The 17852-nt window shown below is 38.6% G+C and overlaps 1 protein-coding gene across 1 annotated transcript in view; it reads right to left on the bottom strand.

The window, feature by feature from the left end:
• Positions 1-3372: 3372 nt before the first annotated feature.
• Positions 3373-17852, bottom strand: part of celf6 (CUGBP Elav-like family member 6) — a 151391-nt gene continuing 136911 nt past the window's right edge. Inside the window, exons 11-13 of the mRNA XM_085364232.1 lie at positions 16987-17130; positions 9997-10146; positions 3373-3568 (exon numbers count right to left, since the gene is read on the bottom strand). Coding sequence (XP_085220358.1) covers positions 10019-10146; positions 16987-17130 — 272 coding nt within the window. The 3' untranslated portion in view covers positions 3373-3568; positions 9997-10018. The remainder of the gene's footprint in view (positions 3569-9996; positions 10147-16986; positions 17131-17852) is intronic.

Raw genomic sequence — 17852 nt, forward strand, 5'->3', positions numbered from 1 at the left:
TTTCCCATTGATTAGTTCAGCTTCACTTAAATAATGAGCATAAATGGTTTGTAGAACATGGCTTTGTTTTTACTTACTTCACATTAATTCACAAAGCTCCTTCTATCAGTAACACATGTCAAATGAAATGACAGAGGGAGGGCTGGGTTTTATCTTACAGTATTTAAAGGCAATCCTTAAGAAGTCCTTAAGAGCTGATATATATTCAACCATACCTCATTCAACCATCTATATAGATTATATATATATATATCTATATATATATCTATATCTATATATATAGATATAGATATATATATATGAATGAGGCTATAACTTGCAGGCATCATCTTCTGAGATGCAGTGTTGCTGCTGAAAGAAAATTCACAACAACAGGCCTCACTGCAGCTGAACAGTAACAGAATTGAGGATTTCTAGTAAAAAATGTTGGATTTGACCCAGTTTTAAGCAACTATTGCTGCAATGTTTGTGATAGAAAACAAAAACTAAATCAATTTTGCTACCTGCCCTTCTCTTTTAGTTTTTGGTCAAATTACTCTGGAACATTAAAACCTTGCTATGATATGGAAGGTTTTATCCCTCATCCTGCATTGCCTCTTCGGTAAATTCGGCTACATTATTGGTGCCAGGTCAGCTGTCACCAGCCTTGCCAGGGAGTACGCGCAAACATAATTCTCCCTAATCTTCCTTCTGTCATCCATGTGCATGCAGGGGACCATCTCTCCCGTCATTTGGTCCAAGTGATTATCCCAGTGATTTTTCACTTGGTTGCTGCTAATGTATAGAGGCTGATGATTACAGTGTGATTAGGGAGAAAGGTGAAATAGCATGTCTAATGTGGTGCAAGAGATAATTGAAGGGTAGTGAGCACAGGCATTAGGTAGGTTCGAAAATGCTGCTCCAACGGGAGAGCCGCTAAACAATTGTGCCGTGATTTAGAAAGGCATGGCTGCTCTAAGGACGGGAGAAAAGGAAGTGCTACGTGGAATGTTAATATCAAGGGCTGAAATTAGTACCTTCAGCTTTTTTTTAAGTGGCAAAGGCAGTATATTAAAAACTATGAAATCTGCTGGCACATTTAATCAGTCCCTTCTTTAGTGATTTGGACCAATTCTGGTCTGATTTTCTAGTTCAACAAAAAAGAGGGAGAAGAAGACTCTCATTACTTAACATGAGCTCGTTGGACTGGTGCCTAAAGTATTAACTTGAGGTCCTACTTGACTGTTTAATCTGCTTTTGAAAGCATATAACACAGATTATGATTAGATTATGTATACTGTTTGCCACCAGAGCTTGATTAGGGTTTCTATTTTTTTTTGGTTAAATCATGTGGCATCACCTACCAGCATCAGCTTAAAGGATCTCGGTGTGATGAGTTCTTGACTTCCCCTCTTCTCCCCACTCTCTCCTTGCTTCTGTCTAGCCTTGCCAGCTGTCAGTGCTTAGAGGGCTGGTATATGGATTTGAGCTGGTGTTCGGCGGAGAAAATTGGGAAGTGCTCGTGGTGACTGAAACAGCATCGCTCCTCCCCCTAGACTCACTCGAAACATATTGATCTGGTTTTAGAGAGGAGCCTGCTTCCAGAGCTGTAAATTGTTAAAAAACAGAGGCTACAGGACTCTAAATCAAGACACGACACTACTTGAGTGCCTGGCATCAGTGTCAGTGTAGCTAAAGATGAGTTGAATGATTTTAAGAGTGACTGTTAGAATTATCTTAGATCGAGGCCATTAAGCTCTACTTTTTTTTTTACCATGGACTTTATGAATAATGTGTACATTACGCAGGTCAGGGAGCATGTTAACAGTGGAATTAACATTACACAGGTAAATGTGCTCTAAAAGCCGGCACTCCTTTCCTGCAATACAGAAGTAAATTGAATTCATCTTTAGAGAAATTTGCCAACAGACAAGAATGAATTTTTCTCAGTCTAGAGTTTTGCAGCAGCTTCAGTGGACACACACATATCCTTGACATGTCATTCAAATTTGTGGCTGCTTATGATGGGCATACTTTGTTTTTTTGAGAGAATGCTGATACCACAAGAGCCAATTCATTACTAAACCAAATACATTCTGCTGGCAGTTACAATAGCTATCACTTTTTTCTCCTTCCCTCTTTACTCTTTCGGTCATGACCATCCATTTGTCCATCTCACTTTTAATCATCTCCTTTTAGAAGTTTGTGGCTTCATATTTCACACTTCATGTAGCAATACAAAAAGGCCAACAACAAAAAAAAAAGACACCCCATGTCCATTTTACTTGGTCTTTACAGTGGATTGTCGCTTGAACACAAAGGCCAGTGAAGCCTTAAACATCTGCACCCCGTCCAGCACAGACATCAGTAAAGTCAGTCTTTTTTTTCTTCTTATTCTTTTGTTTTCTTCCAGAAGATCATCTCCATATCTGTCAGAGAGTGCGGTGACTTGTACATAATGATGAGCGCGATATCCAGTGGCTGATACGTTAACATCCAAGAGAAAGAGAGTTGTTGCGTTTAGGGGCAGATGAATGCTTCCCCCCACACCATCCCACCCCTCTTTTGCCCCATTTTCATTACAACTTCAAGTATTTTTTTAAACAACAGCAAAAGTTAGCAAATCTACACTTTTTTTTTTCTAGTCTACTCTACTACTCTACAACCTGGTGCTAAATCAGCATCCAGAGCAAAAGATCAGCCCCTATACTACGTTTCCATGTCTTTTTTTATACATTATTTCCATGTTCTTTTATTCATACTTACAGTAGGCCACTGGATATTGATTTAATGTTTTTGTTTTTTTGTTTTTTTACTACGAGTAAATTGTAATACTTGCAGCTACAAGGTATGAGTTTTTAAATATATATTTATATATTTATATATTTATATTCTTTTAAAAAGCGTTTAGTCCTTTGGTCCCTATTTCCTAAGGAATGATGCATGTAAATTATCCTGGATTCTCCACTTTTCTCCTTTTCTTCTTGTTTTCTTCTTCGATCCAGAGCTTGCCCTGTCACAGAGCACAACACCTGTGTAGGCACAAAAACCAAAATGGCAGCAGGCTGGTGTGTGTGTTTGTATGTTTTGTGTGTGTGTGTGCGCACACGCATGAGTTTGCTTCAGTTCTTGTGTTGGCATTTGCACTTATTTATACATGTACAAAGTTTTTTTTTTCCTTTTTTTTTCTTGTAAGTGTAGCATTTTTGAAATGTGTATGTTTGATTTGTTTTCTGTGTTTATCTATATCCTGTGTCAGTATGCATGCTTTGAGCATAATGAGTCTATAAAGGTTTTTTTTTTCCATCATGTCTAAAAAACAGCAGCAAAAAGTTGGTCTCTGCAAAAGATCTTCTTCCACAGACGCCAAAGCAAAAGAGGAAAAAAAGAGGCATTTGCGAAGAAAAACGAAAATAAATAAACAAACAAAAAAACCCGACAACTCTGGGATCCTTCTCTCAGTCACCCAATCTTTCAGCGGCTTTCCAGGAGGATCAAGGGACCACCCTTCCTTCATGATATGTAGCAGAGCAAGAAGTCTTTGTACTTTTACTGCACTTGTGGAAATAAGGTGTTGTGGCCCTTCATCCTGTGACACAGAGAAAGAGAGAAAGGAAGAGAAAAAGACAGGAGAGAATAAGGAGAGTGGATTCAGTGGGGCTGTGGCAAACATGCTCAGGGTTGCTGGCTCCTGGTTATCACACAGACTGACAGGCACAGCCAACAGCATGAGAAACAGACGGGGAAGAGGAAAAAAAAAGAGGAGCGTGTCAATCACAACCAGAAATAAGTGGGCTAGAGGTGGGGTGGGAAATTTGTGTTTTAACCATATGGAACAGACATCTACACTGTGACAGCACTAATCCAGCGAAGGCCTAATTTAAACTGACTGCATCTTCCTGATTGGAAAAAAAAAGTTGCCCGAGATGTTGCTGCCATTCATCTTTTTGTTAATTCATTACAAACAGGCTACAAAGGAACAAGAAGGAAACATAAAGAAAACGAGACAAGTGTGTGTGCAAGTTCTAATATTGCAATAATTAGAATCACGTAATAACTGACAGTTGTCCATTATGAAAAAGATACATATTTCAAGAACTAACCTCTAATTAGGATAGCATGAAAAACAACTCCCTTGCCTTTGTGCTGGATTGATATGCTGCACTGTTACTAAATGTGTCTGTGCTGTCGAGCTTTGGGTTGATAAAAGATCTAGTTTACAGCCTATCATCCCTAATATGTTGTGAGCTATGATGTGGGTGAAGAAAGGCTATGAAATCACAGCAAATCACTCTCTGAGAGTGAACATGAAAGGGTCTGACTTTGTGACGAGAACATGCGCCCAGACGCTCTTTGTTCTACCTTTCCATTCCTGTAAATGAGCTTGTTACCATTTCATAATAGATCTGCTTTTTAGATGGGGGAGCAGCGATTCAAACTTATTTCTTATGTGTGCCAAAGCGAGCCCGGCCATTAGCAACATAAAGCACTAACAGTCCCAATTACAGATGCCCTATTTTATAAGCCATTCGCAATTCTCCCTATACATGTAGCTGAGTAGAAACACACAGTGGCTTTCAAATTGATCATTTTTTCCCCAAGTAAACAGCTTCTTTGAAAACATCACAACTGTTTCATGCAGTAACTTTGTCCAGTAACAAAGAATTTCTTTTCCCTTCACAAGCTTTTAGTCCTAATATTATGCCTCCGCACACCACCACCTACTTGGATGGCTCCATAAATGACACCTGGCAGTTAGGAGGCATAGCTGATGCCAGAAAAACCTTATGCCCCCTGGCGTGCCTGGCTAGACACCCCCTGAGTTCACTGGATAGACTAAGGTTGGGAGAGTCGCCTGCAGGGCTTCTGAAATAATAGGGTAGAATGTGCTCAATGAAAACTACTAACGCTTATCAGTCTTGGCCTTGAGGGTTGGAAACAAACTCACTTGCAAAGAAAGGACCTTTTCACTATTAATTTGTATGCTGCTTTTTTGTACACAGAGCAAAAATTGTACTACATACAAGCAGCAAAACCGAATACCTAAATTATGCGGAGCTAGAATCACACTAAAAATATAACAAGCAACAGGCAGCCACAAATAATCAATCCAGGTATTTGTATTTCATTCTATCTTTTGTACCCTACTTACACCTCTCTGTACAGTATGGTGTATGGTGGACGGATTTTGGGTACGCGGGTCTGTAGTGCCGCCAGCAGCTTTTCTATCACTGTGTAATTGGTTTGCACCCTCATAAATAAATAAATGGGAAGTGATTCTCGTGTTAGGCAAACAAAACAATCTTGCTGAAGTACTCCCTGTGCAGATGGAAGTAGACTGTCAACATTTGCCTGTGCTCTCTGTGTGAACGTTAGAGATTTAATTGGCTTCACAAACATAGGGTCATCTTGGCCATCTCTCAACTAAACAGCTGTCGAACAGAGAGAGAAATAGGTCCTTTTTGAAAATAAGTAGACTTAAAGAATAAAAGTTTTCTGGAAGAAAAAACGCTTCGTGATGTGAATGTGAAGAGATAGAGAAATCGAAAATACAGTACATCCATACACATGAACCCCACAAGAGAAAGTAAAACATCACAAGGGCACACATTACAATAGCACAAAGGGTTAAAGGCCACTTCCAATTATAATCAACCAACAAGTCAGCACGTCAGTTACAGGTACCAGCCATGAAAGGCATCGATTACTGCACTCCACAAACTGCCAATATACAATATACAGTATATATAAATATATATAAAAGTAGGGCAGAATATAAAGAGAGAGTTTAGAGATATCAATCAACGCCACGTCATGCAACGCAGTCACAGGCCCACCACATGACGTCATCCAAAAGAAAATGACACCATGGGTTCAACTTACAGCTGAGGGAACTTGGCCCCATGACAGGTGTGGGGGTGTGTGGCTATAGCGGAGAAAGGCCACCTCACACTGTGATTGGCCTTGTCAGGTTGCCAGGTTGGTAAGGGTGCAAAAGAAGGAAAGAAACAATGGGATTTTCTTTTCCTCAAGTCAGAATTCAAAGCACCCCATCTATTTGTTCCATACTCACTTATTCTGCCTGACAAATCAAATGAGGTCATTATAGTTATTACCATAAAACTGAAAAAAAAAAAAGACAAGTAAAACAGAAATAACAGAGCAAATAATCTTCAGTGCAGCACAGAAAAAAGCCTCTTTGTACTTTAGTGTGGTGGTGAAATATTATTGGGTTGACAACATCTGCAGGTTAAAGGTTTGAATTGATGTTTTTATATTCGCAAAGATAACCCTTACGGCAAAAATGCATATTTCAGAAACTTGTCCTGTCTACAGTAATTGGATTTGCCTTGCATTGTTTGCTATGAGGGTACAGTGAGTGCTTCAGGTTTTTTGCATTAAGTTTATCTTTAAGACACAGAACGCAATTTCAGAGTAGCAGGGCTCCTGAGACCAGAAAAGGAGAATGCTGTCTGATCGTGTTTTTAATTCAACTTCAAAGCAAAAATTTTCAGTGTTACAGAAAAAAGGCCTTCTGAAGTTATCTACATATTGAAGTTTTTACCTATAAGGAACACACACATGCACACACAGAAAATCATCATTCAAGTTTCATCAAAGTTTTTCATCATAATAACGCATTAGGGTTGGAATTTAGAAAATTAAACAGTTGAACTTTATTTACTTTAAGCCCAACAAGCCAATGTACTCTCTCCTGCTATAAATAAATGCTTGTGCAATAATTTAAAAGAACATACCTAGAAAATATACACTTTGTTTTTATCGGCCATGAATTTTAGGAATCTATTAACCTAATTGCTCAAATTGACTTCAAAAAGTTAATGCATTTATTTCCTTAATATTTCAATGCTTATTATTGGTCTGTCTATTAGTTTAAAACAACCAAAGTGGTGTAATTACATAAGCAAAACACAAAGATGGCACAATGACAGAGGGATACATTGAAAAAACAAGTACGCACACATACTGATTAAGTGACATAATGTCATTATGGGAAACGTGTTTGCTTGGAGCCATTCTGAAAATATTTCAATGACTGTCATGTCATTCAGTGCTGTTGTATTTCCCATTTGCTCCTAAATCAAATTCACTCACTCCTTTTCTCTTCTTATGGTATCTTCTTAATTAGCGAGGATAGCTCTATTCAAATTATATCAGAGAACTGATAAAGGGAGCTGTATCAGTATAGGATACCACCTTCTATGAATGCTTTTTAGTAGAATAGAATAGAATACCAGAATAGAATACGTGCCTGTGTAATTGTAATACAAAAGTTTCCAGGCAATTGGTTTACGATGTATTTATATTGTCTTTTCACTGACAACTGTAGTTTGTATTAGATAATTATTTGAGACTAGATGCACTAATCTAACTTTTTCCAGGTACAATAGGTATCACCCAATACAGCAGTCCTATCTAAAATAAAGAACTTTATTCCACCTAATTTTCTTTTAATTAAAATGTAACAAATAAATGTATGTCATTTTACTGACTTTATGACCATGGATTAATTTGCACTAGTCTAGTTTCAGCAAGAGTTATTAGACTGTTGCACGCTAGTTTCTCCTAATCTCAGGACAGTACATTACACCTCTGTAAATGCAATAAAAGCTTTCCAATAAGTGTAAAATCAAATATAACAAGACAGAGAGAGACTGAAAAGCTTAAAGCATTCTTATTAAGGATTGGCAGTCATGTAAACACATTTGACTACAGTTTACATTGAAGTAAAAGCCAACCTTCAAACTTCAAACCTTTGGTTGTTAGGTTCCTTAATGTTATATAACCTCCTATGTTTGTAACTATTGCCATTCTGCTGAAAAGGGGAATAATGAACACAGGCTAATAGAGGACTGAACTGAATAGATGAGCCTCACAGATCTGCTTGTTGTGACTAATACCTGATCCAGACTTTCAGTCAGGATTGGCCCAGTACCCAATTTAAATATCAGATCGATGCATCCCTATATGTTACAATGGAGAATTATTCTATTGAGGCATGTTGCTACCTTAAGCAATCTGTATTTTTATTGATTTTTATTGAAGCTCTCACATTTTAAGGTACCTAATAGGGAGCTGTTGACAGAAGATTTCTTGCGGCAGATACACTAAGTGTGAAGACAGTGGCACAATTTTTTTTTTTTACATTTTGCCTCTATACACAAACACAGTGGACCTAAAATCAAAAAATGAGGTGTGTTTTCAAAACAAACTAACATATACTTTAATAAAAGTATTGTTTGTAATACTTGGATGACTTGGATAAAACTTGGACATTATCAAATTCTGTGTTTCCTTCCTTGAGATGCTCTGCCAGGCCTTTAATAATTTCAATGGCCTCTTTCACTTCCAGTGACAATGACGCTCTAGACCTTTTATTGGGAGTTCAAGTTACCAAGTGGAAGTTCGGCACTTATAATCAACTACACAAATACTTAATTTTTTATGCAATAGCAGGAGAATAGGCCTCATCTGGCCAAGTGTTTGTCAATCAGCTGTCTTTTGAGCCTTTGAAATTGGGGGACTATGTAAAAGAATGTCATAACAGTGTTACTATGCATGCAACTATGCATCCGTGTTGTTGTGGAAGCATTAAAAATGACATTTCCATGTATGTTAATTTCATAATAAAATATACAACACTATTTTCACTTCATAAAACATCTCTATAACCCTTGGTTACAACTAAATAGTTACAATAGAGCAGGATTAAGCTAAAAAACAAAAACGATATCTTAGATTAATAATTGTTTATAAGTACAAGTCTTTGAGTGAACAAAGGCTTTTACATTATGGTTGTCCCATACATGCTGATGGCATGAATCACTGATATCTATGGATATATAGAAAGGCCAGTTTTCTGTATCCTTTAACACTGAACACAGTGTTGCATTCTAGTGCACCAAATGCAGAATGCCACAATGGGACTGACAAATACTGATAAATATAGAGCACAAACATTTAAACATGCTGCACTTACTCTTAATACTCATTAGATGTCTGAATTGACTGTATAATTTTTTTTTCTTCGATAAAGGATCAGCTTGTATATTGCCAAATAGCTGACATAAGTCTAACGCTATTTGAGGAGATAAATTATTGCTTTTGGAAATTTGTTGCTAAACAACTTGTATCGATTTCCAGTGGAGTATCCAGTAGACAGGTAATTATGCACAGCTAGGTATTGATGATGTCATTTATTTGCCCTAAAGCATCCTGCAGGTCCAAGTTAGGCTAGGCTAGACTAGACTCCCAGAAGTAGACATAAAACAAATCTGTGCAGCAGGGAAACCTGGCAGAAATCACCAGAGGTTTTTGTGAAAAGGTCCTGTAAAATCTAGAAACATTGACACTTCTTGATTATCTTGATTATAGAACTATGTTTTTCTGACTGTAAGTAGTTGACACATTTTGTGGACTAATTTGTCTGGCATATAGATGACTCTGTAAATTTCAGTATTTTATTCAATGATGGGATTTTTATTTGGTGGAATAACGGAAGGTTGAGAGTTTATTTTCTTTTTGCTAATCTCAGTACAATAACCCCCCTGTAAAAAGCAGCCCACACTTTCACATATTTTAATATTTGAAATGAGCAGAGAAATTCACAAAAGCGAGCTTGGGAAATGTTATTGTGTAGCTCATTTCATTACATTCGCAGTTCTTTATTTATACAATTTTTTAATTCATTTCTGCATTTCTGCATTGAAAGTATACAGTATTACTTTATAGTTGCTCAGATAATAAGTTTGAATTTTAGGAGCAATCAACATTTTCATTAGAAGTTACAATGAGATTTGCAGGAGTAAGTTCACAAACATTCTAGTCTTCTGTATTGTGTCCTATGTACTGCACTGATAATATTGTAAATTCAATTCAATTTTGTATAGCGCCAAATCACAACAGGAGTTACCTCAAGGCGCATCCATACCTTTTTCAAGTGAAGTAAAACGCTTTTGAATGGCATGGGACATTATAGCATGGGTGTTACTGTACCTGGGTATGAATAGCAGACGAGTCAGTAAGGTCGGTTGGCATCTTTTGGCCGCTTTAGCTGCACCTTCAGCCTCTTCATGCCTATCTGAAAGCCATTCATGGCCTGGATAGCGGCTTGAGCACTGGATGGGTTATCAAAACTCACAAAGCCTGGGACAAGTACACAGAACAGGAGAGAGATGGGGGCAGAAAATGGGAAAATGAAAAAAGAAGGAAGGAAGAAAGAAGAATAGGGAATATGAGAGAGACATGAAAAAGAGAAAGGGATCGGTTAAGGAACAAAGAGGAAGACAGGTGAGATGAAAGAAGCAAGAGAAGGAAAAAATACCCTTTTTAACTCCCAACAATGGCAAAACAATAGGTCTTTGTTTTCGCTTTTCAGGCGATTAATTGAAAATCTCCGAATTAAAAAAGAAGATTAAACAAAATACCAGAAAGGCTAATAACGTAATAACACAGATATAAAAAAAGCAAAGGAGTACCATTAGAAACTGGGTGTTCAACTTGAACAGAGAACAAAAAAGAAAAAAAAGGTGTTCAGAGATATGAAAGAGAGAAAAGGAGTCTTGTATTATGTGTAACGCAAATGTTGCGCCTGTAAAAGTAAACTGTGTGTTGAGCCATACAACTACACCAGTGGTGTGTGTGTGTCTGTGTGCATGTGTATACATATTTTCATGTATGTGACTGCATCTAAGTAAGGAGCAAAGGGCATCGGGGACGTGACGAGATGCTAGGAGCAAGGTGTATAGGACGGAGGTGCCTGCTGCTCTGAGTTATCACCTGGGTGTCGAGGCGGAATGAGCCCACAGCTTTCCACACTGGGACTCCTTGCCTGGTCTTATCAGACACCTATGTGATTGACGGCCGGAATTTTCCGCCTGCCAACTGATTTGATCACACTGCTATGGGTCCAATTTAATTTGGGGGGAGAGGGCAGGCTTTTGTCAGTACGGGTGAGATAAGGCTGCTGCTTTTACAAACCCTTTAAACAAACTGAGCAGGGAAGGGCCTGTCAGTTGGTAGTGATCCCCCTCCCAATCCTACAAACACATCCATGCCTACACTATCCCTGGCTTTAATGAATCTCCATACCTCACATTTACATCCACATGCCAAATAGGTGATAGGATTCTAGGGGTCAAAGTAAAGTATAAAAGGACAAAGACTACCCTGCAAACTCTTGAATTCAGGCACATAAAATAAACAAGGATAAACAATATTTGAGTGTGCTCCTGATTTAAACTGTTTTCTTGAGGTTGATGTTTCATTCCTGTGATGTGGCATGGAGTGTGTGTTGCAGTACAACTCAAACCCCAAACACTTCTACCGCTTGAAGTACAGTTCTTCCCACAACCATCCATATCAGCAGAATGCTGCAAGCTTTGTAATGTTATACATTTCTAATAAAAACACACATTGAGGAGCAACAGGGACTGACAAACTATCTATATGTCCTTTTATTGAACATATAACATAGCTGTTTATGGATGTACAGTGGGGCAAAAAAGTATTTAGTCAGCCACCGATTGTGCAAGTTCCCCCACTTAAAATGATGACAGAGGTCAGTAATTTGCACCAGAGGTACACTTCAACTGTGAGAGACCGAATGTGAAAAAAAAATCCATGAATTCACATGGTAGGATTTGTAAAGAATTTATTCGTAAATCAGGGTGGAAAATAAGTATTTGGTCACCTCAAACAAGGAAAATCTCTGGCTCTCACAGACCTGTAACGTCTTCTGTAAGAAGCTTTTCTGTCCCCCACTCGTTACCTGTATGAATGGCACCTGTTTGAACTCATCATCTGTATGAAAGACACCTGTCCACAGCCTCAAACAGTCAGACTCCAAACTCCGCCATGGCCAAGACCAAAGAGCTTTCGAAGGACACCAGGAAAAGTATTGTAGACATGCACCAGACTGGGAAGAGTGAATCTACAATAGGCAAGCAGCTTGGTGTGAAAAAATCAACTGTGGGAGCAATCATCAGAAAATGGAAGACATACAAGACCACTGATAATCTCCCTCGATCTGGGGCTCCACGCAAGATCTCATCCCGTGGGGTCAAAATGATCATGAGAACGGTGAGCAAAGATCCCAGAACCACACGGGGGGACCCGGTGAATGACCTGCAGAGAGCTGGGACCAAAGTAACAAAGGTCACCATCAGTAACACACTACAACGGCAGGGAATCAAATCCCGCAGTGCCAGACGTGTTCCGCTGCTGAAGCCAGTGCATGTCCAGGCCCGTCTGAAGTTTGCCAGAGAGCACATGGATGATACAGCAGAGGATTGGGAGAATGTCATGTGGTCAGATGAAACCAAAGTAGAACTTTTTGGTATAAACTCAACTCGTCGTGTTTGGAGGAAGAAGAATACTGAGTTGCATCCCAAGAACACCATACCTACTGTGAAGCATGGGGGTGGAAACATCATGCTATGGGGCTGTTTTTCTGCCAAGGGGACAGGACGACTGATCCGTGTTAAGGACAGAATGAATGGGGCCATGTATCGTGAGATTTTGAGCCAAAACCTCCTTCCATCAGTGAGAACTTTGAAGATGAAACGAGGCTGGGTCTTCCAACATGACAATGATCCAAAACACACCGCCCGGGCAACAAAGGAGTGGCTCCGTAAGAAGCATTTGAAAGTCCTGGAGTGGCCTAGCCAGTCTCCAGACCTCAACCCCATAGAAAATCTGTGGCGGGAGTTGAAAGTCTGTGTTGCTCGGCGACAGCCCCAAAACATCACTGCTCTCGAGAAGATCTGCATGGAGGAATGGGCCAAAATACCAGCTACTGTGTGTGCAAACCTGGTAAAGACCTATAGTAAACGTTTGACCTCTGTTATTGCCAACAAAGGTTATGTTGCAAAGTATTGAGTTGTATTTTTGTTATTGACCAAATACTTATTTTCCACCCTGATTTACGAATAAATTCTTTACAAATCCTACCATGTGAATTCATGGATTTTTTTTTCACATTCTGTCTCTCACAGTTGAAGTGTACCTCTGGTGCAAATTACTGACCTCTGTCATCATTTTAGGTGGGGGAACTTGCACAATCGGTGGCTGACTAAATACTTTTTTGCCCCACTGTAAATGTACTATATGTGCACTTTCGAAGCAAACAACAAACATGCAGAGGCAACTCGTCTTGATTTAAAAATAGAAAAGAGGTATTAAAAGGCAAAATAAAATGGCAAAAAACAAACATGTAGAAAGGGTAAGATGTTTCCGGTGTTCTCTAGGTTAGCTGCATCTCCTTGTTTTCATTTTTGCACCGTATTTAATGTGCTTCCTGTGCGTATGTGTTATGCCATTCTGAGAAGACCTTTTGAAATGTATTTTTAAGCTAATTCCGCCTAATTCCACTTAACAAGGTAAGCTTTGATCACTTTTTAAAAGTCAACAGCGAGTGACTGAATGCAGAGGATTAAGACTAATTTTGTATCAGAGCCCAGGGTTAAAACCAAACATAATAATAACCATAATAATAATATAGCTCTTCATCAGTGGATATATATGGAGTTTACAGATTACCCTTAATATATGTTTTATTAATTTCTGAGACTCAATAATTCATTAATGATTTAAAAAAAGCTTGGTAAAATTATGTATTTTATAGTTAACAATTATACCAAAGTATATTACAAAAGACTGCACATGCAACTGTAGCATGCATCTGTTGCGATTTCTTGTCATCTTATTGTTTTAATTGTTTTGAGGTGAAATATTCCATCTCACCTGCACAAGTGTTTAATATCACACCACATCGCACATTGATATCCATTTTTTCATACTGCAAATAAATGCACTAAACTAAATAGACTAAATTTACAGTTATAAATCCCTTACGAGTATACTGTTCCAGGTTACATCCTTTAGAAGTAAGCATATTCTTTGAGTGTGCCTCCAGTGACCTCCTTTTTTATCACATTCAAATTCTCAAGCTTCTCTGTAAACACTTGGGTAAGAGGACGATCTGTGATTATCTTCTCACAATATGCCAAAACAAAAAAATAAGGTAACACATGCATACATATGGTATTTCTGTTCATTTGCTTACAAGTAGCCTTCTGCCCTGACGAGCACTTGGAGAGAAAAAAAAAAACCAGGAAAAAATCTTGGCTAACTAAATGTCATCTTACAGACTGCTTTATTTAAATGTTACATATATAAATAATTAGCCTGCCAAAATTTGAATACACACCACAGTGCTTTGAACATTTTCTGTTTAATTAACAGTAAGGTCACCTAGTTTAGATGAGCGCTTCTTATTTGGTAGCCACTGTAATTGTGCTTTGCATAATTAGATAGCTAAGTATATTTTCTTCTTCATTCAATAGACTTTATCAGACAATCAATCTATTCACTGTGATACAGCTGTGTACAGTGTGTAGATGCACATATAATGTATTTACACATTTCCAATCATTAACCACACTATCAAGACTAAACTCACACATTTTTAAGATTAAGTGTTCCAAGTTCTTAGATGCATAATAACGTATCTCCCCTAATGCACAGCATCTTCTGCCTAATTTGTTAATGTCCTACAAAAGAGCCTTGGGGCTCCTGCTATAAAAAGGAGGGAGAAATTACTTTTTTTTAAAAAGCCACAAAAGAATCATGGGTTGAATTGATATTTTTCAGCTAAAATCTTAATTACTTGCTATGAAAAAGAAGCTGGGGAGGCTGATGAAGTTGCCGCCCCTTTGTCCTTCTCCCTTGTTGACTGACAGATAGTGATAGTGAGAGGCATATGTTTATAGGAGAAGACACACAGGGAGCTAGTCTAACAAAGAGGGAGAGATGAGAGAAGAGAGGAAAGAGGAGGAAGCCTCACAGACATGCCATGGTGAAGTGAAACTGAAAGAAAGCCAATGCTGGAAATCTCTCTCTCTCTCTCTGTCTCTCTTGCTCTCTTTCTCTCTCTCTCTTTCCCTGTCTCCTGAGTGCTGCTGTCCAACTGAATCAACAGCAAGGCCCACACCAGTCTATTATTATCTCTTTAAGCCCATGGATTCCACCTGCACCGCCTCCACCCTGATGAACTGGTTTGCTGTGTGGGAGGCGAGAGAGGCAAGCGAGGGGTGGCATGATGCTGCTGGGTTGCCCAGCTGGAGGATTGTGGGAGTCTGGGAAAATGCTTTTCTCTTGGGTAAAGGAGGCTTGTAATTGTAGAAAGGGGAAATAGATACTAATTGTCTCAGTAATGGTGTGATAGAGAGGGTGATGAGCAATGTTGGGCAAGTTACTTTGAAAAAGTAATTAATTATAGTTACTAGTTATTTCTTCAAAAAAGTAACTGAGTTAGTAAATGAGTTACAAGATTCTAAAAGTAATTAGTTACTTGAAAAGTAACCATTGCGTTACTTAAAAACAAAAAAAACAGTTTAACCCTCTGGGGTCCAGGGTATAATTGGCCATTTTTTAACTACTTTTGATGTTTCCTCTACATTTCACCTTTAAAAACGATTTACTTTGCCTTGTTTGGTATCATCAGCACAACCTCATGTGTCTGAATTTACAGCTATGTTTTCATTTTTACATACTGTATTAACACAATTAATCTAAAACATAAAATCAGTGTAGAAAAAGTTAAAATTTTACTGTAACAACCACAAACATGTTTAATGAATCATATTTCATAACTTGAAATGCAAATATAAATTGACAATTTTAAAATGATATGCACAAGTTTTGCAAACAATACAGTTATTTGCAGCCATTTACCTTTTACCCCTTTTTAAATAACCATTTCAAACTATTTACGCAACAATCACATGTTCTGCATTAAATAAGATGCCACACAAATTATTTGTGCCACTCCAAAAATATCTGTCCACTATAAAGGAGAACATCATAGCCTGACCTGCACAGCCTGCAGGTCTGACAGCAGCAGGTGTATCACTCCTGTTTCTACCTGGAGACAGTGGTCGCCTCATTGTTCTGACACACAACACAAAACTATCCACAACACTACACACTAACTACACAAGACAACACATTAACTACACATTCCAAACACGCTAAACGTCACAAATCTCTCCCATCTTAAAACTCGCTCTCTCTCTCTCTGTTGTCTTTCTCTCTCTCTCTCTCTCTCTCTCCATCACTCCTAAAACTTCCCCCTCTTCCTAAACAACCAAATGTCCTGTTGCCGTATCATTTTTTGATTGGTTGAAATGGTGCATTTTTCCACCAACACGAACGGGCTGTTTTTTATTTTTGTTTTTTGGTCATAAGCAGAGAGTGCTTGCTAGCTCTATCCTTAGACAGTAAACGTGACGAAAGTATTCAGAAAAAAACACCGCTTATTTATTTTTTATCATGACTCTGGTTTTAGTTGCCCTCTTAGCACAATTTAAAAACTGGTATATATCACTTTATTGCTTTGTCATCTTGAAGTGGTCATGTGATTGGCTTACCACGACTACTATATTCTTCCTCAGCCAAACAGCAGCACTCATGCCATTGTTTTCCCCCCTTAGCTCCAGGTGTTGTGCCAAAAAGTCATCGTTTGCCAGAAAGTGATTGCCGTCCGCGGGAGCTTGTAACGCTGTTATTCCCATCACTGATGACACGTAATGTTGTGATCAACAGTGTGATGGATACATGTGTGAATGAAATGCCAGCTGTGGAGAGACACTTGGGTCAGTGGCTAGCTCACCAATTCTAGTGAGCTTTTGGCTTTTCTATTACTAAGACCACTATCTTTTTATGTCTGTGTGGTAGACTCAGGGAGCACTGTTCCTTGATCTCCCTCTCTGCTCCCCTGTGCAGTGGCATGTAACGACACTTTTAAAATGTTAATTGCAGCTTGATTAGTTCAGACAGTGGGAGTAAAAGCAAAAGCAAACACTAATTGCAGGGAAGCAACAAGAGAAATGAGAATATTACCAAACACAGCCACCTTGCAACATTCATTTCATTGGATCATTGGAATTCTTTTTCCCTTCTCTTCATAAGTGATTTTTGACTCACCGAAACATTTGCTCTGATTAGTCGCTCGGTCCACAAACACTTTGGCGGAGATGACGTTGCCAAAAGGTAGGAACATTTGCATGAGCTCAGCGTCTCCAAACTCCTGGGGCAGGTGATAAATAAACAGGTTGCAACCTTCTGGCCCTGGTGATGAGAGAAAGACAACAGAAGGGTTATGTGGGAGTGTAATGTGCCCGGTGAGAGAAAGACTGACCATAATAACATGGGTGGAAAAAAATAACTATAAGGCAGTCTTGACAATAATCCAGTAATGCAGGAACCTTGGAAGCACTTCACTCTGTTTATTTTATCGGTGGCACAAATATTGGCTTTGTTAAACCTGGTTATTGTGGCATTTGCGGCGTACACAAAGCCTAATCCCATTTTTTCTAGTGTTATAAGGTCAAACTGTATGTTCAGGTTGTTTTTGTGGTTTCCATTTGAATCTTTCTAAGAGCCCCATTTCATACAATAACTGCATAAAGAGGGGACACTTCACTGAATCAGATTATAACGGTTAAATTTGACTTTTGTGTGAGTACATGTGCTGAAAATAGCAACACACAGACAGGTAGAAGCAAAAATAGGAGAATGAAAAGAAAAGAAAATAGCCAGATTTAACAACATAACCCCAAAAGAAGTTGAATTAAAGTAAAAGACTTAGACAGCTATACTGGGAAAAGTGAAGCACTGAGACACAGAAAAACAGAGAAGAGACAGAGCACACATTAAGACATAAGCCAAGTTTTTGCCCCAATTACTGTGTGACAGTAGGACTGTGTTCCAATCTCTCTCCATCCTTCACACTCATCCAACCAGCTGCCACATATTGTACAGGCCAATCTGGATAAAGGAAGGAATGAACT

The sequence above is a fragment of the Diplotaxodon limnothrissa genome, linkage group LG1 (assembly GCF_057381915.1).
Source record: "Diplotaxodon limnothrissa isolate DT_005_m linkage group LG1, D_limnothrissa_male_GT1.1, whole genome shotgun sequence".
NCBI classification, from domain to species: domain Eukaryota; kingdom Metazoa; phylum Chordata; class Actinopteri; order Cichliformes; family Cichlidae; genus Diplotaxodon; species Diplotaxodon limnothrissa.